At 40.7% G+C, this 23,125-nt stretch overlaps 7 protein-coding genes and 1 long non-coding RNA gene across 11 annotated transcripts; 4 read left to right on the top strand and 4 right to left on the bottom strand.

Annotated features, from left to right (window-relative positions):
• The first annotated feature begins 264 nt into the window (after positions 1 to 264).
• LOC116929210 (protein FAM169B) lies at positions 265 to 1,399 on the top strand. The gene is made up of 4 exons (XM_032936372.2): positions 265 to 482; positions 588 to 768; positions 852 to 1,028; positions 1,108 to 1,399. The coding sequence occupies exons 1-4, from the start codon at positions 447 to 449 to the stop codon at positions 1,227 to 1,229; spliced, it is 516 nt and encodes a 171-aa protein (XP_032792263.2). The 5' UTR covers positions 265 to 446; the 3' UTR covers positions 1,230 to 1,399.
• On the bottom strand, positions 1,244 to 9,341 carry LOC116929197 (DDB1- and CUL4-associated factor 12). Of its 3 annotated transcripts, XM_045178323.1 has the most exons (9): positions 9,199 to 9,341; positions 8,964 to 9,062; positions 2,943 to 3,325; positions 2,787 to 2,880; positions 2,518 to 2,721; positions 2,180 to 2,443; positions 1,952 to 2,117; positions 1,732 to 1,880; positions 1,244 to 1,644 (listed from the first exon to the last, which is right to left on the bottom strand). In XM_045178323.1, exons 3-9 carry the CDS (start codon positions 3,302 to 3,304, stop codon positions 1,498 to 1,500), a joined length of 1,386 nt encoding a protein of 461 aa, XP_045034258.1. In that variant the 5' UTR covers positions 3,305 to 3,325; positions 8,964 to 9,062; positions 9,199 to 9,341; the 3' UTR covers positions 1,244 to 1,497. The 3 variants fall into 3 exon arrangements, with proteins under 3 accessions (XP_045034258.1, XP_032792239.1, XP_032792238.1); XM_032936348.2 differs by lacking the exons at positions 8,964 to 9,062; positions 9,199 to 9,341 and having other exon boundaries at positions 1,715 to 1,880; positions 2,943 to 3,453; XM_032936347.2 differs by lacking the exons at positions 8,964 to 9,062; positions 9,199 to 9,341 and having other exon boundaries at positions 2,943 to 3,442.
• Positions 5,304 to 9,653, top strand: LOC116929196 (putative zinc metalloproteinase YIL108W). Its single transcript, XM_045178322.1, has 5 exons — positions 5,304 to 5,396; positions 7,746 to 8,671; positions 8,745 to 8,911; positions 8,976 to 9,153; positions 9,210 to 9,653. Exons 2-5 carry the CDS (start codon positions 7,845 to 7,847, stop codon positions 9,496 to 9,498), a joined length of 1,461 nt encoding a protein of 486 aa, XP_045034257.1. The 5' UTR covers positions 5,304 to 5,396; positions 7,746 to 7,844; the 3' UTR covers positions 9,499 to 9,653.
• Positions 9,654 to 10,089: 436 nt separating this feature from the next.
• On the top strand, positions 10,090 to 11,724 carry LOC116929198. The gene is made up of 3 exons (XM_032936350.2): positions 10,090 to 10,254; positions 10,328 to 11,057; positions 11,148 to 11,724. The coding sequence occupies exons 1-3, from the start codon at positions 10,158 to 10,160 to the stop codon at positions 11,647 to 11,649; spliced, it is 1,329 nt and encodes a 442-aa protein (XP_032792241.2). The 5' UTR covers positions 10,090 to 10,157; the 3' UTR covers positions 11,650 to 11,724.
• Positions 11,725 to 11,775: 51 nt separating this feature from the next.
• Positions 11,776 to 16,678, bottom strand: LOC116929191 (pyruvate carboxylase, mitochondrial). Of its 2 annotated transcripts, none has more exons than XM_032936340.2 (8): positions 16,488 to 16,678; positions 16,050 to 16,237; positions 15,610 to 15,987; positions 15,076 to 15,551; positions 13,996 to 15,013; positions 12,937 to 13,931; positions 12,411 to 12,873; positions 11,776 to 12,347 (listed from the first exon to the last, which is right to left on the bottom strand). In XM_032936340.2, exons 2-8 carry the CDS (start codon positions 16,222 to 16,224, stop codon positions 12,265 to 12,267), a joined length of 3,588 nt encoding a protein of 1,195 aa, XP_032792231.1. In that variant the 5' UTR covers positions 16,225 to 16,237; positions 16,488 to 16,678; the 3' UTR covers positions 11,776 to 12,264. The 2 variants fall into 2 exon arrangements, with proteins under 2 accessions (XP_032792231.1, XP_032792230.1); XM_032936339.2 differs by having other exon boundaries at positions 16,493 to 16,678.
• A 500-nt stretch (positions 16,679 to 17,178) lies between these two features.
• Positions 17,179 to 23,068, top strand: LOC116929215 (probable Dol-P-Man:Man(7)GlcNAc(2)-PP-Dol alpha-1,6-mannosyltransferase). Its single transcript, XM_032936378.2, is given in 15 exon segments — positions 17,179 to 17,340; positions 17,472 to 17,690; positions 17,757 to 17,889; positions 17,949 to 18,122; positions 18,213 to 18,366; positions 18,433 to 18,577; positions 18,654 to 18,880; positions 18,940 to 19,185; positions 19,245 to 19,589; positions 21,678 to 21,777; positions 21,780 to 21,858; positions 21,944 to 22,088; positions 22,155 to 22,354; positions 22,420 to 22,652; positions 22,728 to 23,068. Coding segments are annotated over 15 exon segments (2,637 nt in total). The 5' UTR covers positions 17,179 to 17,337; the 3' UTR covers positions 22,962 to 23,068.
• LOC116929213 lies at positions 19,699 to 20,420 on the bottom strand. The gene is made up of 3 exons (XM_032936377.2): positions 20,314 to 20,420; positions 20,144 to 20,245; positions 19,699 to 19,915 (listed from the first exon to the last, which is right to left on the bottom strand). Exons 1-3 carry the CDS (start codon positions 20,326 to 20,328, stop codon positions 19,778 to 19,780), a joined length of 255 nt encoding a protein of 84 aa, XP_032792268.1. The 5' UTR covers positions 20,329 to 20,420; the 3' UTR covers positions 19,699 to 19,777.
• Positions 20,753 to 21,949, bottom strand: LOC123475523. Its single transcript, XR_006650725.1, has 2 exons — positions 21,794 to 21,949; positions 20,753 to 21,709 (listed from the first exon to the last, which is right to left on the bottom strand). It is a non-coding gene; the product is annotated as an uncharacterized LOC123475523 (long non-coding RNA).
• Positions 23,069 to 23,125: the final 57 nt, after the last annotated feature.

The following is a 23,125-nucleotide window of genomic DNA, read 5'->3' as shown; positions in this document are numbered from 1 at the left end:
GATTTTCATCATAATAATCGATTTCGACCCGATCGATATTGTTTTAGATCACAATTCATTGATAATCGGGGAAGGCACCGATCACCGATATCACCGCACCGAGCACCTAAATCACTTCCCCGATTAAGATTATCCCCGCACCGGATCGACTAAAAAGCTCCCCGATTGGCATTCAAGTAGTAGGCTAGTTCTCGGGTAATCGGGGCAGAGCCCTATGGTCCATAAAAAAGCGGGTCAAATCTCCGAATGATTAAATTAGCCTGCAATTCGGCAACAAAACCAGAAAGTTGTCTGCATGTTTTGGCTTTGTTTTTTTTAGATTAATCCACGCGAGCATGTTGCTATTTTCCTTTTTCATTAAATGGTTCTTAATTAAAAAATTCGAAAAAATTCAACTTCGTATCAAAGAGCTTGTTCCAGCCCGCTAAATAAAAAAAATTCCAGAAATGCATTCCCAGCAACATAGCGACGGATGGGCCTTGGTAAATAGAAAAAAAAACTTTTTACGCTAGTAGTAGTTGAGGAAAAAAAAACGACTCTGGTGTTAAAACATTTATTAGATTGTATTTCTTTTGTTGGGGTGATAGTGCAGAACAGAAGAAGATTGGAGCAAGTTTAAAAGTCTGATTGAATTTCACACAAATAATGAGCCACCAGATCTTTCCCAGTTGGAGACTTTGTACAGTTGTCCACCCACCAAGCAAACACTTGTGAAGCTGTTATTTATCAATCGGAAAGCAGTAGGATTCTATGTTGTAAGACTGAAAGGTATCTTCTGTTTTCAAATCTGTCTTTCATTCTTCATGAACCACTTGAAATTTCCCAATGAACTATGGTGTTCTTAAACAAAGGTTTACAAGAAGAAGGTGGCCCTCCATTTGAATTGCCTATCTTGGATGCAGTATTTATTTGTAAGGCTCACCGAAGGCAAGGTTGGGGGACTGCTATGATAGAAGAACTAGTAGCTATCCACTTTCCTGATGAAGATATTGGTTTCAGCCAACCAATTTCTCATTCTCTTGAAATAGGTGATGTACAACTTCACATTTTCAGTGCCACAAGGTGTATAGCTACTACTTGGTACTAACCTTTTTTTTTCTCTCCAAGTTTTAAAGAAATTTCTGTTGACAAATCCACGGCATCGTGACAAACTCTGGGCCGTCGAAAATTGTGGGGAGGAAGGTGACAGACTGAATCTATGGCTGGCGTCGGCAGTAAAAAGGCGATAAAAACAGGCTATATATAACTTTGGTTAGCAACTTTATTTTTCACCAAATCAACAGTCAATAATTCATAAGTTAATTTCAATATATGTCTGTTATTGTACTAAATTTCGCCCCTAAATTTTTGTCAATCCCGTACGATAGAATAACAATAGAGAACGAATTAACAAGGTAAACTGAAAAATGTAGTATTAAATCGACTTGCGTTTGTTTTTGTGTGAGATTTTATTTGTAAAGAGATCCCGACGGCATGGCTTTGGCGGTTATTTCAAAATCAACTCCAAACGGATGCATAGTTGCCTCGGCGTTCAACCGCTAATGGTCCACCAGCTGCGAAAAGCCTGGTCCCACTCGAATCGTAGCAATGGGTGTAAATGGCTGGCGTATAACGTGCCATGGCTTGCGGAGAATCATCCGCTGCCTAAATTGCGAAAACGTGTAAATAAATCGTTTTTCTCCTATCACACCAACTAATGGCGAGAAATTTTTACCAAACATCGATACGTACCACCCAGCCGGTACTGGTTTTAAATACAATTTCTTTAGTCGTATCTTTGAAAAGCATATACTTTGAAGATCGCAGATCATAAAACAGGATGGATCCGGTCCCGGTCCCAATAGTCAAAATATCCCCACGGAAGCTGACAGATCGAATGCCTGGACGCCAAAGTAGAAAATTAAGTTTATCGCGTAAAAGGTTTTCTCTGATGCACTACACTTTTTCGTACCACACGTCGGGTAAGGAGAAGCAATGTTTTTATTTTGAATAGGCTGAAGGCTACGCGCGTCTAGCACAGTAGTGTGAGAGCGGGAACCAACAGCATATAAGTTGCGCTCATCATGGTATCCCAGGCACACATTCTCCGTACCGTGGTGTAGCTTTTGTGTCCCCATCTAATTATGCACGGAATAAAGTTAGATATTTTCAAGTTCAACAAGCAGTATGACTTTTTTACTTGTTTGAATGTGTCGGCTTTCCACACATGAATGTAGCCGTTGAGACTAAGAGCGGCGATCTCAATATCTCTTTTATTGAAAGCTAACGCTCGCACTTTCTCTGCCGTTTTACAACGTTTGACGGCTAGGGCCTTGAAATTGATCACCTTTGGATGGTACGCTTCTTCCAGTTTCCACAAGGCCATGGTAGTATCTCTAGACCCCGAGACGAGAAAGCAATCGTCTAGCCATTTAAGGTCAAACATCCAGTCACTGTGCGCGCCCTAGCGTCGAAGAAGTGACAAAGGAAATGTTAATTCATTATTGTACTACATTTCAATTAAGACCACAGAGCTACCTCGCCGATGGCGAGCGGATCAAAAGTCGGTAGGGAATAAAAGGCGATGTCATTGGTGTTTTCTGCGCCTGTGGCGAGAATAGACTGGGAAGGGTTGATGGCCAATGCATGGATGCCACATTGGCTTTCTGGCTGTCGATTTTGCAAGCTTGTCAACAGTGGTATAGAAAACAGTTCCTTCTTATTGAGGTCATAAACAGATAACTGAAAAATGAGAAAAAAGTTTTAATTCAAATTTGCAACAATGAAAAAGAAGAATACTGTATTACCTTATTGCATTTGGAACCAAAGACTATTTGGTGTCCATTAAGCCACTGGGAACAGAAGATTTTGTTCATCTCACCCAAATGTGTCGGGTGTTCCCTGTGATTAATATGAATGAAAATATTTAAGAAACAAAAAGAAAAACAGAAAGAAAAATTTACCTGAGATTCCCATTTGTCAGTAAATGTCTTGTTCCATACTCTAAATTAACACTGGCAGGGTGGCCATGTCCTAGAGAACGTTGTGATACCAGATCTACAAAGCTATGTGAGATTTTGCTAGAAGTAGTGTACGTTTCTTCTTCATCACTGTCCTCGTAACGTAAAAATTCATCCCTTCGTCTTGGACTACACTCTACGGAACTGTTTCCGGAAGAGGAACTAGTCTCTGATTGTGAATCTTCTCTTTCCAATGTGATGCTATTTTGCTGTGAATTTCTTGTGATGGGCTCCCGCTGCAAAAGCTGCACTCGACTATGGCTAGGTAACGTTCCATAAACAGCCTTTTTCACCACTCGAGCCATTATCCCGCCCAACGGAATAAGCTAAAGTGATAACAAACAGACGTTTGTTATTTGTTATTGTGACTAGTTGTCAGTCGGGAAACAACTAAGAAATGCTTGCACTATAAGTCGAAGGCCAAACACAACTAATCAGTTTAAAGCAAAAACTCGTAGCTCTTACAAAAAGCTACAAAAAATTATATAATTGCTGAATAAATGCTTAAAAATTTAGTTGTGATAGATTTGAATTAGCATCTGTTTATTTGCAATAATAATCTTATTTTATAGACGTCGCTACTTGCTACTCAAGAGTCAAGTCAAGAGTCTTGACTCTAGGGCTGTGGCCCGGGTCATGAAAACCCGGTTCAGATCCCGGGTCAAGAAAAAAAAAAACGATAAAAGGCAACCCTTTAAGGATTTTTTTTTTCGGGACGGGTTTCGGGACGATTCAAGGGGTTATCGGGCTAACCCGAGATGTGGCGCCATCTACTAGTAAGACAAATAAGCTTTTGACGCTTACGCTAAGTAACGAGTCAACAAAGCTTAAAAACATAGCAATCTACAGTAACGGCCAGGAATCGGGGTATCTCTCTGCGTATTTTGGAACCTGGGTCGTGGGTCCTCCCACCAAGTCACCAACCCACAGGCGCCTCGAGACGTTTGTCTCAATATAGTGCTGCGACTGATGGCCGATTTTCAAAACAATTTTTCCACTTTCCACAATTTCTTCACAAGTTTTACACAATTCTATGCCAAACAAAATCACATATAGTTTTGATCTGCTGGAGACTATGCTAAAATGCTATGTTTTCCTACTTCAAGTTCTAGCTCATTAAAAAAAAATGTAAAGATATTGTGGATAGTGGAAAAAATCGTTTTGAAAATTGGCCACCAGTCGCAGAAAACGTCCAAATGTACCTAAATCCTGTCAATCAGGCGATGCTGCTGGCAAAAAAACAAGTTTTTCAAATATAAACGTTGTAATGGATGAGTCTGATGTCGAGACTGAAAAGAAGAGAAGAAAAGTGCGTTTGACCCGATAATTACGCGGGACAGGACCCGACACGGGTTGTTTTTTCTGACCCACGGGTCAAGCGGGATGAGTCATTTTTTTTGGATCGTCGACCCGGTTCAAAACCCTTTAAGGAAAAAACCCCGTTAATTACGGGGTTAATGGGGTTAATGGCACGATAGTGAAAAACCTGAAAAATAGAAATTTTTCTGTGTTGCGCCAGTATGTTCCGTTGTTAGCTGGTCAAGGTCAACTCAAATTTGCACCGGGACCGGGGGCTAGAGCTTAGGGCTAGGCCCAAAGTTTCCTGAGACTCAGTTACTACCGAAAGGTAATTGAGAAAAAAAAATTTATTTAACACATTTTACGATGGCCGCGCCAGTACCTTCCTTATAAATAAAAATAACATTTATTTTTAAAGTTAATGTATTATTTATTAAATTACTTATCAATTTATAATCATAGCCATTTACTCCACAGGTATCTATGACAAATGACAACCTCTCTCGCTATACAAAAAAAAAAATAAATAATGCAGCATTTGGCACTATTCGTCTGCTTTTCTGCATAAAGGCGTCTGCTAGTGTCTTTCCAAATTCTCAGCTTGGATCAGTAGAAATTACTGATCCAAGCTGAGAATCTCAGCAGAGTAATAGAATACTGGTGTAGCCATGGCCATGTTAACTTCCTCTCTCGGATTTTTTCCCAAAAGTTGTTGCCAATTTCGCGTATCGATTGTGAGAAAATGAGGCAAGATATCGATTTAAGTGTCCCATAACCGTAACGCCACCTATGAATTGAATTTTAAGGGTTGTTAAGAAATCTCTTCATGCTCTTACTTTTTTCACACTAATTAATTAAGCCACTTTTTGTTTACTTTCTGAAGTACAGACGACGAAAATGAGCGAAAACATAGCAAAAACGTAATACATCACAAGTTCACAACACAGCCGCTGTGGCGCTTTCGTTATGGGACAGAAAGACTTTCAGGCCAAAAAGGCAATGGGAGGGCCCGCCATAAGCGTGGCTACACCAGTATTCTATTACTCTGATCTCAGCTACTTGATACGACCCAGTTAATATAGACGTGTGGGAGGGGCCTCATATTCAACACAGTCTTCACCAGTGAACTGATACTGATCCGATTCCGTGTCGTTAAAAAACGGATTTTTGAGGGCCGTAGAACGGATTGGTTTCCGTTCTCTAACGCTAGAGTCGCAGAAGGCAATAACGTTATGCCTACCCTCAGCGCCTCTAGCTGATTCATAATCGGATTCGTTTCAGTTAACCGATTTTGACAAAGCAGCGCGTTGTTCAAATCAGGAGCGGACCCGTTTCCGTTCACAGATCCGTTTCAGTTTATTATCAACTTGTTTTTATAATAAGAAGCGCTAAATAATAAAAACGCTAAATAATTCCGCCATCGTGCTCGACGGCGATTGGTTGATTAATTTTTACATATTCGGGAAACAAAACCTTATTTCTAACATTTCCGTGGGCATCAGCGTAATCTTTGTGATCTGAGAATCACGAAAATGGTATACTATTTAATTGATTTTATCAAAGATAAGTAATCGAACAGTTAGCTTAAAGTTTGGGTGTGTAAGCTCAGCCCCCTCCTCTTTAAGTCTGAAAATGGAATAATAATAATCGAAAAGAATAAAGCGGTAGGCTGCATAGCATTAGGCCTGTGCGCGTGAAAAAGCGTTCGCGTGAAAAAGCGTTCGCGTGAAAAAGCGTTCGCGTGAATCATACGGGCATAGACAGAAAAGTGATTGTTTTTCAATTCATATTCGGATTCAGCGTACAAAGTTGAATACAGACTATAAATTTTAATATTATCGAAGGTAGTTTGTATAGTATAATATGCGTTTGCGTGATAAAGTGTTTGGCGTGAATTACACGTACATGCCTTTATAACGGATTGTTTTTTAATTCAGATATAAATTCAGCGTAAAAAGTTAAATAAATGCTATTAATTTTAATGTTATCGAAGGTAATTTGCATTGAGTAATATGCGCCAGCGTGAAAAAGCGTTCGGGCGTGAATTACACGGATATAGATAGAAAAGTGATTGTTTTGAATTCAGATTCGGATTCAGTGTAAAAATTGAGTACATCTAATGGTTTCATAAATTTGGCGGGAGTTTGCCGTTTGTGACGAAAAAAATCTCGAAAAAAGTCGCCTAGATAAGGAAAGAGAATTGGGTCGTTTGGTTTCTATGAAAAATTTTGTCAAAAACGAATAACTCCCCCGCTAACACCAAAAACAATGAAATTAATGCTGAATATTCAACTTTTACGCTGAATTCAAAAATGAATTCAAAAACAATCACTTTTCTATCTATATCCGTGTAATTCACGCCCGAACGCTTTTTCACGCTGGCGCATATTACTCAATGCTAACTACCTTCGATAACAATAAAATTAATAGCATTTATTCAACTTTTACGCTGAATTCAAATATGATTTCAAAAACAATCACTTTTCTATCTATATCCGTGTAATTCACGCCGAACGCTTTTCACGCTGGCGCATATTACTCAATGCAAATTACCTTCGATAACATTAAAATTAATAGCATTTATTTAACTTTTTACGCTGAATTTATATCTGAATTAAAAAACAATCCGTTATAAAGGCATGTACGTGTAATTCACGCCAAACACTTTATCACGCAAACGCATATTATACTATACAAACTACCTTCGATAATATTAAAATTTATAGTCTGTATTCAACTTTGTACGCTGAATCCGAATATGAATTGAAAAACAATCACTTTTCTGTCTATGCCCGTATGATTCACGCGAACGCTTTTTCACGCGAACGCTTTTTCACGCGAACGCTTTTTCACGCGCACAGGCCTAATGCTATGCAGCCTACCGCTTTATTCTTTTCAGATTATTATTATTCCATTTTCAGACTTAAAGAGGAGGGGGCTGAGCTTACACACCCAAACTTTAAGCTAACTGTTCGATTACTTATCTTTGATAAAATCAATTAAATAGTATACCATTTTCGTGATTCTCAGATCACAAAGATTACGCTGATGCCCACGGAAATGTTAGAAATAAGGTTTTGTTTCCCGAATATGTAAAAATTAATCAACCAATCGCCGTCGAGCACGATGGCGGGAATTATTAGCGTTTTTATTATTTAGCGCTTCTTATTATAAAAACAAGTTGATAATAAACTGAAACGGATCTGTGAACGGAAACGGGTCCGCTCACTGATTTGAACAACGCGCTGCTTTGTCAAAAATCGGTTAACTGAAACGAATCCGATTATGAATCAGCTAGAGGCGCTAGAGGGTAGGCATAACGTTATTGCCTTCATGCGACTCTAGCGTTAGAGAACGGAAACCAATCCGTTCTACGGCCCTCAAAAAATCCGTTTTTTAACGACACGGAATCGGATCAGTATCAGTTCACTGGTGAAGACTGTGTTGTCATATTGCAGCCTGGTTCGGTTTAACTTCAAATGTAAACATCGTCTGCTTTGTGCAGTTAGAATCGTGAAGTTTCACGTAATTCACGGTTCCGAAGAAATGTCGACGCACCCGGTTGACATTAATTTGGAAAACGTTAGTTCGAATGATAGTTTTGAATATTCGATAATATTTTTAAAGGGAACAGTTACGTGTCGAGAAAATGTTTGTAAAACGTTGAATTGTAAAGTTTTAGTACTAACCGACGATGAGACATCTGAGTTTACTGTTCAAGATGGGCGGTTCAAATGCATTATTGACTTGAAATTAGGCCGCAATTTAGTCAACGTCATTTGTGACAGTGATCTACATGTAGGACAGTATTCTTTAAATTTGGAAAGGAAGCCAAATATTTGTGATAAAGTTTTAAAGCTACTCTATGTTGTACCAAAAGGGGATACAGGGACATTTCAATCCAGTGGAACTTGTTTAAATTCTGCAGAATCTGCCTGTAAAAGAATTGTAACTGGCGTAAAACTGCTGCAGTGCATGACTGCCGAAAGACTAAATGAGCTAGGTCTAGGCAGAAAAACTTTTAATCTATCCACGGAAAATGGACAAGAGATATGTGAGATATTTCATAGTCAGTATACCAAAGAGCAGTTTTTTTCCTGGACAAGTGAGAAGATATGGAACATGACAGCAAGAGAGCTTCTAGCTGGCGGAGTCTTTGCTCAGGGAGTTAAAGTCTTAGCTTTCCTTAGTTGCACAGAGTATTTTAGAGAATCAAATGAAATCAAAGGCTATGTTGCTTGTGGAAGAGGGCACCTGGCCATGATTAGCTCATCTGGCTTACACAGCTGGGCCTGTGATTTAAAGGATGTAGTTTCCTGCCTAACGTCTTCCATTCCTATAGATTCTTCTCTTTTTGATGACAGTGGTTCCAGGTGAATAGTTGTCTGGGCAACACCTCAAATGTGCAAATTTAGTCTGTATTCGGTTCTTTTTCCTTGTTCACAGGGGAACCTTAAGTGGCTGTTATGCCACAACTTTGGGAGCGGCCCTGCACGAAATAGGTCACATCTTTGATCTAGTTCATACTGACTTTGGAGTTATGGCAAGAGGGTTCGAAGAGCTTGATCTTTTCTTCACTGTTGGAAATCCACAACCAAAGCATTACTACACGGGTATGTTATTTTTTACACGTGAAAATAAGCCGTTTTAAAATACAGTATTTACCGATAATTGAAGAAATGATGAGAAGGTGTGCCAGTCAGGAGATCTCCGTCCGTGTCCGAGCGCCAACAAAAGTCACATCTGTAAGTTTTGGGTTTCGACCTATCGGGAATGATAAGGATGATAGGAAATGGGATCGAGATGGGCAAGCCTACTTCCACCGGTCAGCTGCTGTTTTGCTCTCCGGGCACCCGTAAGATAACAATCAGTACGGTTACTTTTAAGGCCATAAACTTACGTTTTAAACAGTTGGTTTGGTAAACGTTGCCAACTAGAAGATAAGGGGCCTATTCAAATCAGTGGACTTGAAGTAAAGGTGCCAAATGGAATCCGCCTCATCGAACTCCACACAGAAGATGATCGCCTTGTCAAATACTGGGATTTCACAAAGAATCCGACAAACATCCATCGATATTGTTTAAGCTGGTTTGACGTGAAAGACGTGATTCAGCCTTCACTGCTGGTCCAAGATGTTACCGGTAAAATTGTTACCCATTACTTGAATTTCGATGCGTCCATTCCATCAGTCAGCCAGTAATTCTAATAATCTCTACGTTAATATTTATTTATATTGTTTCAAATCTTTAATTTTATTTTCTCTTTAATGTATTTGACTTTTCGAATTTTTTCCTGTTCAATACCTGTGCTAGTAATAATTACTCCAGCTCGAAAATATATAAATCAGCACTGCAATCCAAACTTTCATTTCAGAGTTTTGTTGTCCCTGATAAGAGTCGATTTTGTAACTTTCTCTTTGCGAAATTATTGCAGTTTTATGCACTCAAAATCGGTCGGTTACGCACTCGTTAGCGCTTGTAGTCTACTGTTGAAACAAGTTGGATAATACAAGTTAAATTCAGCTACAATGGTTCATTGTGTCTTTCACTATAAGTAACTAATGTGCATTAGAATCAAACAAATTCGTCGGTTGATATGCTTACTTTGCATGTTACGGCAATAAGATGTTCGGCTTATCTCTCCATGTGATGGGCGGAAAAAATGCGTCCATCCTTGGTATCTTGCTTGACATTGCGTCCATTGGACGATGTTGTTGCACACACCTGCTCATTCGTTATCTGAAATTTTTTCAGGCGATAGCCGAACAAAATGAAGATTAATGAATTTGGTGGCTATTCATTATGGTCGGTATAGTAGGTGAATAAAGAGGGCAAAACTTGTGAAAGAATTGAAAAAAAAATGCATTTTTTAGTAAAGGACTTTCGGTTTAAATTGTCTATGCTTTTCGTTTGTTCCCAGGTTCTCCTCGTCTACTGCCAACGCGACGCAAACACTGGTATTCGTTTTCTTTTAAGCCTTCATATCTGACTGTTATAACGAGGATTGAATGAATTTTACTTGTGTGTCAGAATGCGAATTCAATCTAGACACGACATCACCTGCATATCCGCCTCATTTAATCGATGCCAATTTGAAAATCGTAATGCCTGTAATGCAGGGCACAACAAGGGTTATCAGTTTGAAAGAAAGTGAACAAGTTACTGTCAGCTGTTTGGGCACGGGGAATTTTCTAAAAGAGACTGGTTATCAACGAAATCCTGCAACTTGTACGGCCAATTCCAAATTAAAGCTGCAAAACGGGATGGAACTTTCTTACGGCCAGTTAGGATGTTTAAAACAAAATCGCGGAGTGCTAGTTGAAAGAGGCTCGTGTGCAAACGGTCCTGGTACTCTGATTCGAAACGGGTGGGAGTTTGACAACGAATTCCTACCATTGTACGACATGTGCCACGACAAAAATTTGGCATTGAATTACTATTCTGTCAACGTTGTATCTGGTCGCTCGGCTAATGCCGGCGACAAGGGCAACAAACGCCCGCCCTTCAGTCAAGACATCTACTTTCCCGGGATAAACGTCAGTGTGGCTTACACGCAAAAACAACAAACTCAAACTATAGCTAAAATCTTGGGTTCCGAGCAATTGGCTGCAGAGTACATTAAACCAAATTCACAATACTTTTTGTCTCGTGGGCACATGTCACCTAATGGAGACTTCATTGATGCTGCAAGTCAAGATGCTAGTTTCTACTTTACGAACACGGCGCCCCAATTTCAAACATTTAACGGTGGGAACTGGAGGTAAGACTTAGATCTTTCGGCTTGATTTCAACGTAACAGTTTTCTTACCCACAATTAGCTCCAATAGACGTTATGGTATATTTTTCGTAGATTACTAGAAAATGGCATCCGCACTGAAGCACTTAGCCGCCAACTTGATTTGACAATTTACACGGGAACCTTTTCTGTGATGACCTTGGCTGACATCAACAATGTTCAACAACCCATCTATTTGGCATTTGACGAAAATAACAACGGTCTAATCCCAGCTCCAAAATACTACTGGAAATTGATTCACGATCCCATTTCAGACACTGCCACGGCTGTGATCGGCATTAACAATCCTTACCTGAACCCAGTGAAGGAAGAAGATATTATTTGCCCTAACGTCTGCGACCAGGTTCCTTGGGTGAATGAAGCCATTTTGGCGTTAACAGACATCACCAAAGGTTACACTTTCTGCTGCACAGCTGCTGATTTGCACAAGGCTATTAGTTATGCACCAGACATCAATGTCCCACTTTTCGGCAGTGCCGCTACTAAAATTAATATGGTCGATATTGTTACACTTACATGTCTTTGTATCTATGGATACTTGTACCAGAGAGTCTAAATTAGGGAAGCATTCGCTGCTATCCCCTTAGTGGACGTTTTACGCAATAACAATAAATTGACATTCTGAAATTCATGAGACCTTCTAAAGTAGAATTTGAAAAACAACACAGGAGAGACCGTAAGGTGGTTTCAAGCACTGAACACAAGTCATCTATTATATTTCAAATAACAAGACAATAGACATGTCATTTGCAAAACCAAATCAAGAAAATCGATAATGGAATCGTATCCCAACACAATTGACATACTAGTCAGCAAAATGACAAGGGCTATTTCCATAACGAGATAGCCAAATCAACACGTAGTTAGCGAAAAGCAAAAAGTAAAGGCTAAGCTAACTTAAAAATTGAAATGAATCAAGAGTTTTAGGAAGACAATGCGGCGTCCACGGGCCGAACAGCTTGATAGAGAGAACAAGCAATTCAGAAAATTTTTCTTCAGAGACAAGGAAGGAAAAACACAACACACAACTGCCCGAATAAAATGATTATGAGACCCTTGACGCCCTTCACCTTCGAAAAAAAAAAAAAGCCAACACTGAAAGGCTACGTCATTGCTGACTACAAAAGAAAACAACGTGCGCAATATTTGGTTTCGACGGAGTGAAAGTGGTTCACTTGGATTCTTCGATGTTCAAGAGCAAGTCATCACCTTCAAGCTTCATATCTTTGGTGATGGCCACCGATTTCACGGTTCCTACAAAATGAAACGTCATTCATTCAAGTTTTCATTACTGCACCGGTTAAAATTCCGAATTACCTGTGCAAGGGGATTGGACGACCATTTCCATTTTCATGGCTGAGAGAACGACCAATGGCTGTCCCTTTTCTACTTTATCACCCGCTTTCACTCTGAGATCGATCACAGTGCCAGGCATAGGGGCTCCGACCGAGCCTTTGACGCCCTTTTCCGCTTTAGGATGGATATGCAACTCTTTGGCAGCAGTTTTATCACGGATGAAGACCGACCTCAACTGACCGTTGAGCTCAAAGAAAACTTCGCGATCACCAGTTCGAGTCAGATCCTCGGCCATTGCTAGAGTCTTGATGTGCAACGTTTTGCCTTTCTCGATTGTTACTTCAAATTCTTCGCCTACTTTGGGACCGGTTAAGAAGATACGGGTGGCGAACTTGTCGACTGGACCATATTTCGAGCGGAACTCGAGGTATTCTTTGCAAACTGAAGGATACATTGCAGCTGACATGACGTCAACGTCACGAATCTGACAACAAGTTCAGGTACGCAATTAGTTTCAGATGACCAGTAGAACAATGGCTCAACGTACCTGGTTGCCATGAGCTTCAATTAAGTCGGACTTGAGCTTGTCCAGATCCAAAGGCGCCATTGTGGCTCCAGGACGACCCTCTACTTTCTTCATTCCCTTAAGAACTCGAGTACGAAGTGGTTCCGGAAATCCTCCGTACGGAATGCCCAAATATCCCTGCATGAATTCGACGACCGATTTGGGGAAACTCAATTCTTCAGCACGATCAAGGACGTCCTGTCCAGAGAGTTTATTCTGAACCATAAACTGGGCCAAGTCTCCGACCGTTTTGCTGGACGGTGTGACTTTAATGATGTCACCTAGAAGGAGATTAGCCTCTCTGTAAGCTTTCTTGATATCCTCAAATTGATTGCCCAGTCCGAGTGAATAGGCCTGGAATTGCAAGTTGGTGTACTGGCCGCCTGGAATTTCGTTGAGATAGACATCGGCGTTGCCCGATTTCATGGTAACGCAGCATTCAAACGGAGCGTACAATGTACGTGTTTGTTCCCAATAAGCCGAGTAGTCGCTGACAGACTCTAGGGAAAGACCCGTGTCCAATTCCGAGCCCTGAAGGCTGGCCACAACAGCGCCCATAGACGGTTGGCTAGTCATGCCAGACATGGAATCGACAGCTACATCCACAACATCAGCTCCAGCATGCGCGGCGGCCAGCATAGACGCGACTCCAGCTCCAGACGTGTCGTGAGTGTGGACGTGAATCGGAATGTCTGGATGGCGTTGGCGGATTCCATCGATGAGCATCGTGGCTGCTCGAGGTTTCAAGAGTCCAGCCATATCTTTGATGCAGAGTACGTGCGTGCCAGCTTTGACTAGCTCGTCAGCAAGATCCAGGTAATAGGGAAGGGTATACTTGGTTCGTGACGGATCGGAGACATCACCGGAATAAGAAATTGCCGCCTCAACAACACCACCGGCCTTGCCCACAGCATCAATGCCCAAAATCATGTTGGGCAGGTAATTAAGAGAATCGAAAACGCGGAAGATATCCATCCCTGTTGTATCAATGATAAATAATCAAGATTCCATTTTTTTGCAATAATATCATAAATAGTTTACCTGTCTGGACGGCTAGTTCGCAAAATTTATAAACCACGTTGTCTGGGTAACTAGTATACCCGACGGCATTGGCTCCACGCAATAGCATTTGGAATGGAATATTTGGCATGATACGCCTCATTTCCTCCAATCGTTCCCACGGGCATTCGTGAAGGAATCGCATGGCTACATCAAACGTGGCGCCACCCCAATTCTCCAGACTGTAAAGCGACGAGAAATTCTGCGCCACAAACGGTGAAATTTTCAGAAGATCGTGTGTGCGAACTCGGGTGGCAAGAAGCGACTGATGGGCATCGCGGAACGTTGTGTCCATTAGCAATAAACCCTTGTGGTTGCGGACGGCCTTTGCGAATGCTTCCGGACCTTGTTCGGTAAGAATGTCACGGAATCCGGTAAGTCTTTGGGATAAATCAACTTGTGGAACTAGCGGGACTACATCCGCCGGTTTGAGATCGGTGCCCAGCGGAGTGAGCGGCCCATTGACCAGAACGTCACCGACATAGTTGAGCAACTTTTGTGCGCGGTTTTGGGACGGTACAAACTGGAAAAGCTCCGGATGTTCGTCAATAAAGTAGGTGTCCAATGTGCCCGTTAGAAATTTTTGGTTCTCCAACACGTTGAGAAGGAATGGTATATTAGTCTTGACACCGCGAACGCGGAATTCTCTTAGCGCACGGACCATTTTGGCGGCTGAAGCCGGCAAATTTCCAGCATGAGCAATGACTTTGACGAGCAACGAATCATAATAGGGAGAGATAATGGCGCCAGCAAAAGCTGATGCACTATCCAAACGAATGCCCATGCCCTCTCCGCTTCTAAAGACTTCGATACGGCCAGTATCCGGCTGGAAGTTTTTAGCTGGGTCTTCTGTCGTCATGCGACACTGAATCGCACTGCCCTGGATTTTAATTTGACTTTGATCCAATCCTAATTCTGGTAGAGTTAGACCTTCAGCAATTTTGACTTGATGTTGAACAAGGTCGATACCCGTCACTTCTTCAGTTACGGTATGCTCTACCTGAAAATTGAAATTCGACCTCGATTATCGAGAAAATGGTTTAACGAAATAACCACACATACCTGCAAACGGGCGTTAACCTCAATGAAATAATGGCGACCTGCTTCATCCACCAGAAATTCGACGGTGCCGGCATTCTCATAACCGACGTGATTACAAAGTCTGACGGCATCGGTGGTCATGCGATCGCGAACTTCTTGGTTAAGATTGGGTGCTGGGGCGATTTCAACCACCTTTTGATGCCGTCGCTGGACTGAGCAATCGCGCTCGTAAAGGTGAACAACGTTTCCAGCACGATCACCGAGAATTTGCACTTCAATGTGCCTTGGTCTCTCGACAAATTTTTCGATAAACATGGCACCATTGCCAAAAGCTGCTAGTGCTTCGGAGGTTGCACGTCGGAAAAGTTCTTCCACCTCTTCCATTTTTCGGACGACACGCATACCCCGGCCACCGCCACCATACGCAGCTTTGAAAATGACGGGAAGACCGTATTCCCGGCAAAAGTTTACCGCTTCCTCAGTCGTTGTCACTGGCCCTGATTGAGAAGGCAAAAGTCAAGTACGAGATCTGGTCAATCTGAAAAGAAACATTACCAGGTGTTCCAGGGACAATAGGAACATTCGCTTCAATAGCAGCCTGCCTAGCAGCCACTTTATCACCCATTTGGTGGACAACGCGAGGAGACGGACCAATAAAACGGATACCGCTATCAACACAGGCTTGCGCGAAATCAGCTCGCTCGGAGAGGAAACCGTAGCCCGGATGAATGGCGTCGACGCGATTTTCCTTAGCAACACGGATAATCTCGGGAATGGACAAGTAGGCTGCAACAGGAGGCAAACCTTTGCCAACCAAGTAAGATTCATCTGCCTTTTGTCTGTGCACTTGCATTTTGTCTTGCTCTGAATAGATGGCTACAGAGCGAATGCCCAATTCGCTACAAGCACGAAATACTCTGATAGCAATTTCACCTATTTCAAAATACATGTAAACAGTTAAAAGAACTCTACAATTTTGTGCACTAATTTAGTACCTCTATTAGCAACCAGAACTGATCGGATAGGTTTATACTCCACATCTTTGCATTTGTTAGGGGAATAATTTGCTTGAGATAAATACAGTTGAGTACTGGGGCAGCAATTTTTATTGTTTAAAAGACGCAGGGGTAAGCCAGTAAGGCCCCATCTGGATACACAAGCTCCCAGCATATTGAATGTAGACCTAACAGGTGTAAGTTTCAAGTTTTAACAATGTCAGAGTCTTCACTGGAGAGGTCTTATCTATGTTGCTAGGCAAGCACAACTGAGCCAGAATTGAGTTGGATGACGGGTAATAAAGACTGAAGGGACTCATCACGCTGACGCCGCCAGAAGCACGTAAGACAAAACCTCGCCAGTGGCAAAACGTTGTTGTTTGCTTTTTCAACGTTATGACGCAAGCGGCCAAGGACTAAAGGGCGTATTAAATTTACCTTACCAATGAGATATAAACAATTAAAGGGAATCACGTTTGCTCCTCAGGGATTCCTTGCGCGTGTACGGAAGATTCTTTCCCTAAACGCAAATTGCTAAGAGGAGTAGCTGGCCTTTCAAGGATTATTTTCAGCTTGTGAGCCGAAATGACTTTTGCCTTCTTTATATTCGTCTGACTCTCCATAATATTGCAGGGTTGCACAATTCCTCCCCAAAAAATCTATGTTTTCTAAATTTTGTTGTTGTCAAGTTTCAAGACTGTCAACATGTTTAGGCAGCACCCATTATGAATGATTAAGCTTGTTGTTTGGTGGGCAAAGTCTTCTAACCTGTTTTCCTAGGTTGTACTACATCTAAATGGATGCTTTCGGCCACGTGATGGTAACATGATAAAATTTCACAATGATTCAGGAACCGACAAGCTTGGGGTAAAACGTAGAGGATTAGCATGATGCATTACGGTACGTGGCTATGCGGAATCATGTTTACCAGTTACTACATTTTAAGTGCAAACGTCTATGATTTTATCGCATCCACATCTTGCCCGATCAGCACTTTCTAGATTGCATTTGCACTATACACATACAATACAGACATTACAGAGTTATATTTTGTCCTCTTGCTCTCTAAGCCTTAAAAAAAACAGTAATAAACCGTATCGCCTACTTCGTAAGTGTTAAAATCACATTTTTGATTTCTTAAGCAAATGGATTCTGCCTTTTCTGCTTTCCGCATTCCGCGACAAAAAATGTTCCCAAATTTCATGGCATACTATTGTACTACTTATGGCAACAATGGCCATCGGCCAGACGAACTAATTCAACTAAATGAGATTTTTATCAAAGTTTAATGGTAAGACATTAAAATTTATTATTTGAAATTTATCTTCTGTTATATATAATAAAATAAATACCTTCATTACAGATATTTTTATTATACTGGTTTTCCGTATTCTTAATTACCTTTTTTTCATTTTATTACAGCATATTTGTAGACATGAGGAAGCTCTATTTATACATATAACTCCTCTAAGAATTTGTGCATATTTTGAATTGTTCTGCAGGAGAAGTTGTGAAATGGATTGGCTACTGGTACTTTGTTCTTTAGTTCACTTATTTGTGTGTCCTTTTACTAAAGTTGAAGAAAGTTTCAACCTCCAAGCCATACATGATATACTTTACCACCAAACAGACATCCAAGAGGTATAAAACATCTTATGCCATTTTCTCTCCATTCCTCTTTTTATGTCTTGTTTGAACAATCGGCAGTATGACCATCTCGAATTTCCTGGGGTAGTCCCACGTACCTTTCTTGGTCCTTTAGTGGTATCAGTGATAGCTGCTCCTTTTGTGGCTGTGTCTCGTGTCTTGGAATTTCCTAAAGATGTATCTTTATATTTAGGTAATGCTTCTTTGTACATTCATTGTTAGGTTAAATTAATAATTCATTTGACATCTCAGTGAGGTTTGCCTTGGGTGCTTTAGTCTTGTGGCCACTCTTAAAGTTGCAAAAGAGGATTAAGGGTACACTTGGCAAGGGTACATCAGACTGGTTTGTTCTCGTCACAGTTTCCCAGTTCCACTTTCTTTTCTACCTCAGTCGGCCTTTGCCAAACACTATGGCTCTTCCTTTAGGTATGTACTATAGTAAAACATAAATAGAAAATAAATTCAGTTTTGCCTCAGGGAAACTCCGCTTCTAATTGCCGATTTTGCATTGCGTAGTGCTTTTTGCATATTATTACTGGCTCGGTCAGCAGCATGGAAAATTCATCGCTTGTTCTGCGGCTGCAATACTGATATTTCGCGGCGAATTGGCAATTCTTCTCGGCTTGATACTGCTTGGGGAATTGTTGACCAGACGCCTTTCGTTATCCAAGTAAAATATTGGCCAAATTCTCGTTCAATACTTGTATGATTTTACAATTTTTTTTTTTAAAACCAGAACTGTGTTTATTGCCGTGCCATTCGGACTCCTCTTTCTATTTCTGACGGTGTTCGTGGACTCCTTCTTCTGGCAACGGCTCCTTTGGCCTGAAGGCGAAGTCCTTTGGTACAACGTGGTTTTGAATAAGAGTGGCGACTGGGGTGTATCCTTTTAAAAATCAAAAGATAAATAATTTCAAACTTTATACGATGTAATCCTTAACGTTAACCCAAATTTAGACTTCACCATTTTTATGGTACTTTTACTCTGCCATCCCACGAGCAATGGGAACATCTTTAGCTCTATTACCCGTGGGCATGTTTTTCGAAAGAAGAGTTTGGCCTCTGGTACTACCAGCGCTTTTCTTTGTGCTGGCCTATTCCTTCCTTCCCCACAAGGAATTACGATTCATCATTTACGTCATACCGCTACTGAATATAGCTGCTGCCGCTGCCTGCAGTCGATTGTAAGGGACTATGGATATATTTATAAAAAATTAGTCCTTTAATTCTACATCCTTGAAAGGTGGGAAAACCGAACAAAAGGCAAATGGTTCGCATTACTGGCTCTGGTAGCTATTGGGCACTTGGTAGCCAATTTGGTGTTGACTAGTTTCCTGCTCGTGGTCTCGCGTGCAAATTACCCTGGTGGGGAAGCCCTCTTCCTTCTTCACAAAATGGAAGGCCGCGAGGCAAACGTGACAGTTCATATTGATGTTCTCGCTGCTCAAACGGGCATCTCCCGCTTTGGACATCTCCACAACAACTGGATGTCAGTATTGAATGCCCACATTAATATAAAAAGATGAAAACTTTTTCAAATTTAACTAGGTATGACAAAACGGAGAATCTCAAACCAGGAAGTCCGGAACTACGAATGTTTTCACATCTGATTGTTGAAGCGAAAAGTAAACATGGCTACAATCTACGACCGTATGCGGAAACGCATGAAATAGTAGCTCATATCGAAGGTTTCTCGCATATCCGCTCTAGCTACAATCATTTTCCGCCAATTAGAATCAAAACCAAGCCGTGTCTATTCATTCTGAAAAACAAGTATTTGCCAAAGGAACCAGATTTCTCCTTCACTCTGAGAAAACACCCAGTCGAATCTGCGGAAGTGTTGCTACCTTCAGCAACCGAATTTGAAAATAGGAACCATCTTGATGGTGAAGGGTTAATCATTGAAAATTCAACTGGCATACCTGATTTGATTGAAAATTCAAAAGATTAATTAAAATTTCATGTGTGTTGTGTATCCATCTAGTCAGATTACAGCTGCACAAACTGTTTACAGTCTTTTTTATTTCTCATTATTTGCCTATATACAATCTAACTGATACACATGATGAAGACTGGATAGCTTAGCCTTTCTTGGGGAAAGAGAACTCATAGTAGAACTGCAAACTCATCCCCATGCTGACAGTGACAAGTGCTGAGGTCAAATAGAATAGGGCACGGTCAGTGCCGGTTTTTTCATGAACCAAATTACCATCAGCACGCTGAAATTTATTTAAAAAATAAATTGTTAGTAGGAAACCTTAAATGAATGTAGGACAATAAATCATTCTTTACAAGAACAATTCATTCACTACAATTCCATTACGTGAAGATCACAGTGTTCATTCAAATACAATTGAGATGAACAAACTCAAAGACAAAATGTATCATTTAATAGACAAATACTTAAGAGATCTCTAGAAATGGAAGGAATTAGGAGATTCGCATACCTGGAAAAATTCTTGTTTGGCTTTGATTTTAGCCAGCTCTGGTGTGAGTTTGGCCGAGCTCATTTGACGGGCGCTAGTCATGCGCGAAATTGTTGCAATACGCTTCATAAAAGAAAATTTTGTGATAACCATTAAAAACTAAAAATGGTTGAGAAATGAATATTAATTACCTGGATAGTGTTCATGGTGGAACTTTGGACAGGACGTGCAGAGCTTTCGACACTCAATGGCGGCTTTGTGGATTGACGACGGAACTAAGTATCGTCAATCGATTTAACTATTGTTGAAAATATATCGATTAAAATATTACGTGGCGGTTATTCAAATCATCACTGAAAAATCTTATATTGATGAATATCTTGGGATTTCATAAGAATATCGTCCCGAATAAAATTCTAATCTATCAAGTGAATGTTGAGAAAATTTATTTTTTTATTGCTTCTACAAAACTGTACGTTTTCTGTCGTATTAGTGTTTCGTCTTTGCTAATTTCAAACATCAAGTAGCCGTTAAATACCCATCCCCCATTCCATTATCGCACTATTGCAAAGTAAAAGATGTCCACTCCAATAAATTTAGAACACAGATTTTTTTAAAGGCTAGTGCAAATGTTTTAGAAGAACTTTCTTAGTCTCTTTTTCGGTTAGACGTTTATCGGGGAATTTCACCAAAATATAAACAATGTTACACTTTTTTCCTAGGTCCTTAACCTAAGGCAAGACATTGTGAAATCTTTACACGTTAGAAAAACAAAAAAGAAGTTCATGGATATCGTTGTGGCCATTTTTCAACGAGATTGCATCTGTCAAGATTGTTGCAAGTTCCTGCCACTTTTGACGGAGGGTCCAACGACAGAAGATATTTGACAACGAATTCTAAGCTCGTGCATTCAACGTCTTTTGTTCAATCCATGTTACATTAATGAACTTGGATAGTATTAGTTTAACATTAATAAAGAGACGATAAAAAAAGTACTGTTTAATTGGCTCTCTTGTGCTCACGATTCCAAGGCAATAGATTCAAATCCCGGGATCGAAGAAATGTGATATTTAATTGCAGCAAAGAGAAATTCCGGTCCCCTTCGCACCAATCACAATTGGAGGAATCACACTACAGAATTGTGTCCTAAGTTGGCTAGTTGCAAACGGTCCTCTTGGCTGGACTATGACCATACAATTAAATACATTTTCATGTTTATCCCATGATTTATGATTCCAAAGTCACCTTCTTCTAATCCAACTTAGTAATGCTTCAAATATTCTACCGAGTTTTGTGTCACGCTTAAGGATCAAACAAACACAGTAACAGCAATAAATGGAACACACATAAAATCTAGACTTTAAGCATTCAGTCGCGATTGAAATACGGATAGGTAAACCACATGACAACAACAAGAAAACCACATTCACCTGCACAACTGTAATAACATTTCACCATATGTAGGAACGGTGTCAGAGTCCAAACAGATACGTACTTTAGAGGAGGTCACATGGCCGGCGTATTCACTATGAAACATCTCTGTAGAATCGGTAAGGCCAGATGCTTTTAACTCAGCTGGTAAGGCTACTATAAATGAAGCGACAGGCCCAACGTTCATTTCACAAGATCACCAGCTTCTGTTTAAAGGTGAATTATACAAACCAAACTCACCATGAAGCTCGTAGCTTTATTCACGGTTTGTATCGTCACCATTCTGCAGGTGGAGGCCAATGCTGGTAAATGACCTAACTTTTTCTTCCTCATTTTGCTGTTAATTACAGAAAGAAAAAATAAATAATTAATTTCATTTGAAAATTATAGTTGAAAGGGCAACTGTAACTGATGCTGAGCTAAAGGCTCTTTCTCAGCAGCTTCACATCGATGATGTCAATGCTGTGCAAGGTATCGTTCTTAATATGCAATCGACCACCACATCCGGTAGCACGACAGACAGGGCTCCAATGCCGTAAGCGCGTCACATCCGTAATGTCACGAGGAAGTATAAAATAATTTGTCTAAATACCATAAATAGGTTGTTTTCAAGTGTTCCAGCCGACGCCTTTTCCGGGCCAACAATCAGCGCTCTGTTGGCCCTTTTCGACAATTACGACGAGAATTGTAAAGTGACGGAAGTCGTAACAGCTGGAGAAACAGCCGAAGATAACGCTTTCCTTGATGCAATTTTGGACACGAGCGTCATGCAACAAGCCCATCAGTTCCTGGTATCTAAAGGTACACTGCAGTTAGATTTATTTTGCAAAGCGTGCAACATTTCAAACGATTTCTATGTATAACAGGGTTGGCTAATGCTGATATTGCCGTCTTCAAGGAGTACCTGCGTCAAATTTGGCTCGGCCAATACAATCGCGGTGGTGGAATCCAAGGATCCTCTGGACTGGAACACATTTTCCTAGGCGAGAAGGATGGAAACAGCATTTCTGGCTACCATGGCTGGATCAAATTTTATCGTGACGAGCAAGCTGGAAGAATGAACTATTTGGGCTACATGAAAAAAATTGATTTAGGAGTGGTAATTAGTTTTTGTTCTTTACAAGATCTACAATGTTAAAATTACGTAACATTTATTCTTTTGAATCGAAAACAGAGCTCCGTCATTGAAATGCCAATGAACTGGGATGGCCTTTACAAGTCGATTAGTTCCATTTCTGTGTCTGGCAGTCCTGAAATTGAATTGGCAGTGGCTACGGTTTGTTTCCTGGCCAGGCCCAATGCCAAGTGCCCCCTCCTGGGCGCGGATGGCACGCCGTACGCTTACCAGACGTACACGCTGCAATACAACGGCAAGACTTACGTTGGCAGCGCCTATCCAACCTACTAGTCCCTTGTGTGCAACATTATTTCATTTTTGCAACAACATTTTGAAATGACGATTAACTGTACTGGCATTAAATAAACCGCTTGATGGTTCATCAAGTACGCATGAAACCGTTCAACTCTCAACATGAAGAGAACGATAATAGCAGAATGATAAGTAAGAACATG

The sequence above is a fragment of the Daphnia magna genome, linkage group LG8, assembly GCF_020631705.1.
Source record: "Daphnia magna isolate NIES linkage group LG8, ASM2063170v1.1, whole genome shotgun sequence".
NCBI lineage: Eukaryota > Metazoa > Arthropoda > Branchiopoda > Diplostraca > Daphniidae > Daphnia > Daphnia magna.
The sequence above is the reverse complement of the archived record's forward strand: the minus strand, read 5'-3'. Positions and strand labels throughout refer to the sequence as shown.

What these genes read in the sequence shown, in the direction of transcription:
- LOC116929196 (XM_045178322.1), top strand. Translation starts at nt 7,845, where the DNA reads ATGTCGACGCACCCGGTTGACATTAATTTGGAAAACGTTAGTTCGAAT. An exon ending in ACCAAAGCATTACTACACGG is followed by an intron (nt 8,912 to 8,975) that starts GTATGTTATTTT and finishes CGATAATTGAAG; the next exon opens with AAATGATGAGAAGGTGTGCC. An exon ending in GTTTTGCTCTCCGGGCACCC is followed by an intron (nt 9,154 to 9,209) that starts GTAAGATAACAA and finishes CGTTTTAAACAG; the next exon opens with TTGGTTTGGTAAACGTTGCC.
- LOC116929210 (XM_032936372.2), top strand. Translation starts at nt 447, where the DNA reads ATGCATTCCCAGCAACATAGCGACGGATGGGCCTTG. An exon ending in CTATGTTGTAAGACTGAAAG is followed by an intron (nt 769 to 851) that starts GTATCTTCTGTT and finishes TCTTAAACAAAG; the next exon opens with GTTTACAAGAAGAAGGTGGC. An exon ending in TTCTCATTCTCTTGAAATAG is followed by an intron (nt 1,029 to 1,107) that starts GTGATGTACAAC and finishes TTTCTCTCCAAG; the next exon opens with TTTTAAAGAAATTTCTGTTG.
- LOC116929191 (XM_032936340.2), bottom strand. Translation starts at nt 16,224, where the DNA reads ATGCTGGGAGCTTGTGTATCCAGATGGGGCCTTACTGGCTTACCCCTG. An exon ending in CGAACTAGCCGTCCAGACAG is followed by an intron (nt 13,932 to 13,995) that starts GTAAACTATTTA and finishes TTGATACAACAG; the next exon opens with GGATGGATATCTTCCGCGTT. An exon ending in TTGAAGCTCATGGCAACCAG is followed by an intron (nt 12,874 to 12,936) that starts GTACGTTGAGCC and finishes ACTTGTTGTCAG; the next exon opens with ATTCGTGACGTTGACGTCAT.
- LOC116929198 (XM_032936350.2), top strand. Translation starts at nt 10,158, where the DNA reads ATGCATTTTTTAGTAAAGGACTTTCGGTTTAAATTGTCTATGCTTTTC. An exon ending in CCAACGCGACGCAAACACTG is followed by an intron (nt 10,255 to 10,327) that starts GTATTCGTTTTC and finishes CTTGTGTGTCAG; the next exon opens with AATGCGAATTCAATCTAGAC. An exon ending in TTTAACGGTGGGAACTGGAG is followed by an intron (nt 11,058 to 11,147) that starts GTAAGACTTAGA and finishes TATTTTTCGTAG; the next exon opens with ATTACTAGAAAATGGCATCC.
- LOC116929197 (XM_045178323.1), bottom strand. Translation starts at nt 3,304, where the DNA reads ATGGCTCGAGTGGTGAAAAAGGCTGTTTATGGAACGTTACCTAGCCAT. An exon ending in CTGACAAATGGGAATCTCAG is followed by an intron (nt 2,881 to 2,942) that starts GTAAATTTTTCT and finishes TATTAATCACAG; the next exon opens with GGAACACCCGACACATTTGG. An exon ending in AAACCAGTACCGGCTGGGTG is followed by an intron (nt 1,645 to 1,731) that starts GTACGTATCGAT and finishes TTCGCAATTTAG; the next exon opens with GCAGCGGATGATTCTCCGCA.
- LOC116929213 (XM_032936377.2), bottom strand. An exon ending in CCAAACAAGAATTTTTCCAG is followed by an intron (nt 19,916 to 20,143) that starts GTATGCGAATCT and finishes AATAAATTTCAG; the next exon opens with CGTGCTGATGGTAATTTGGT.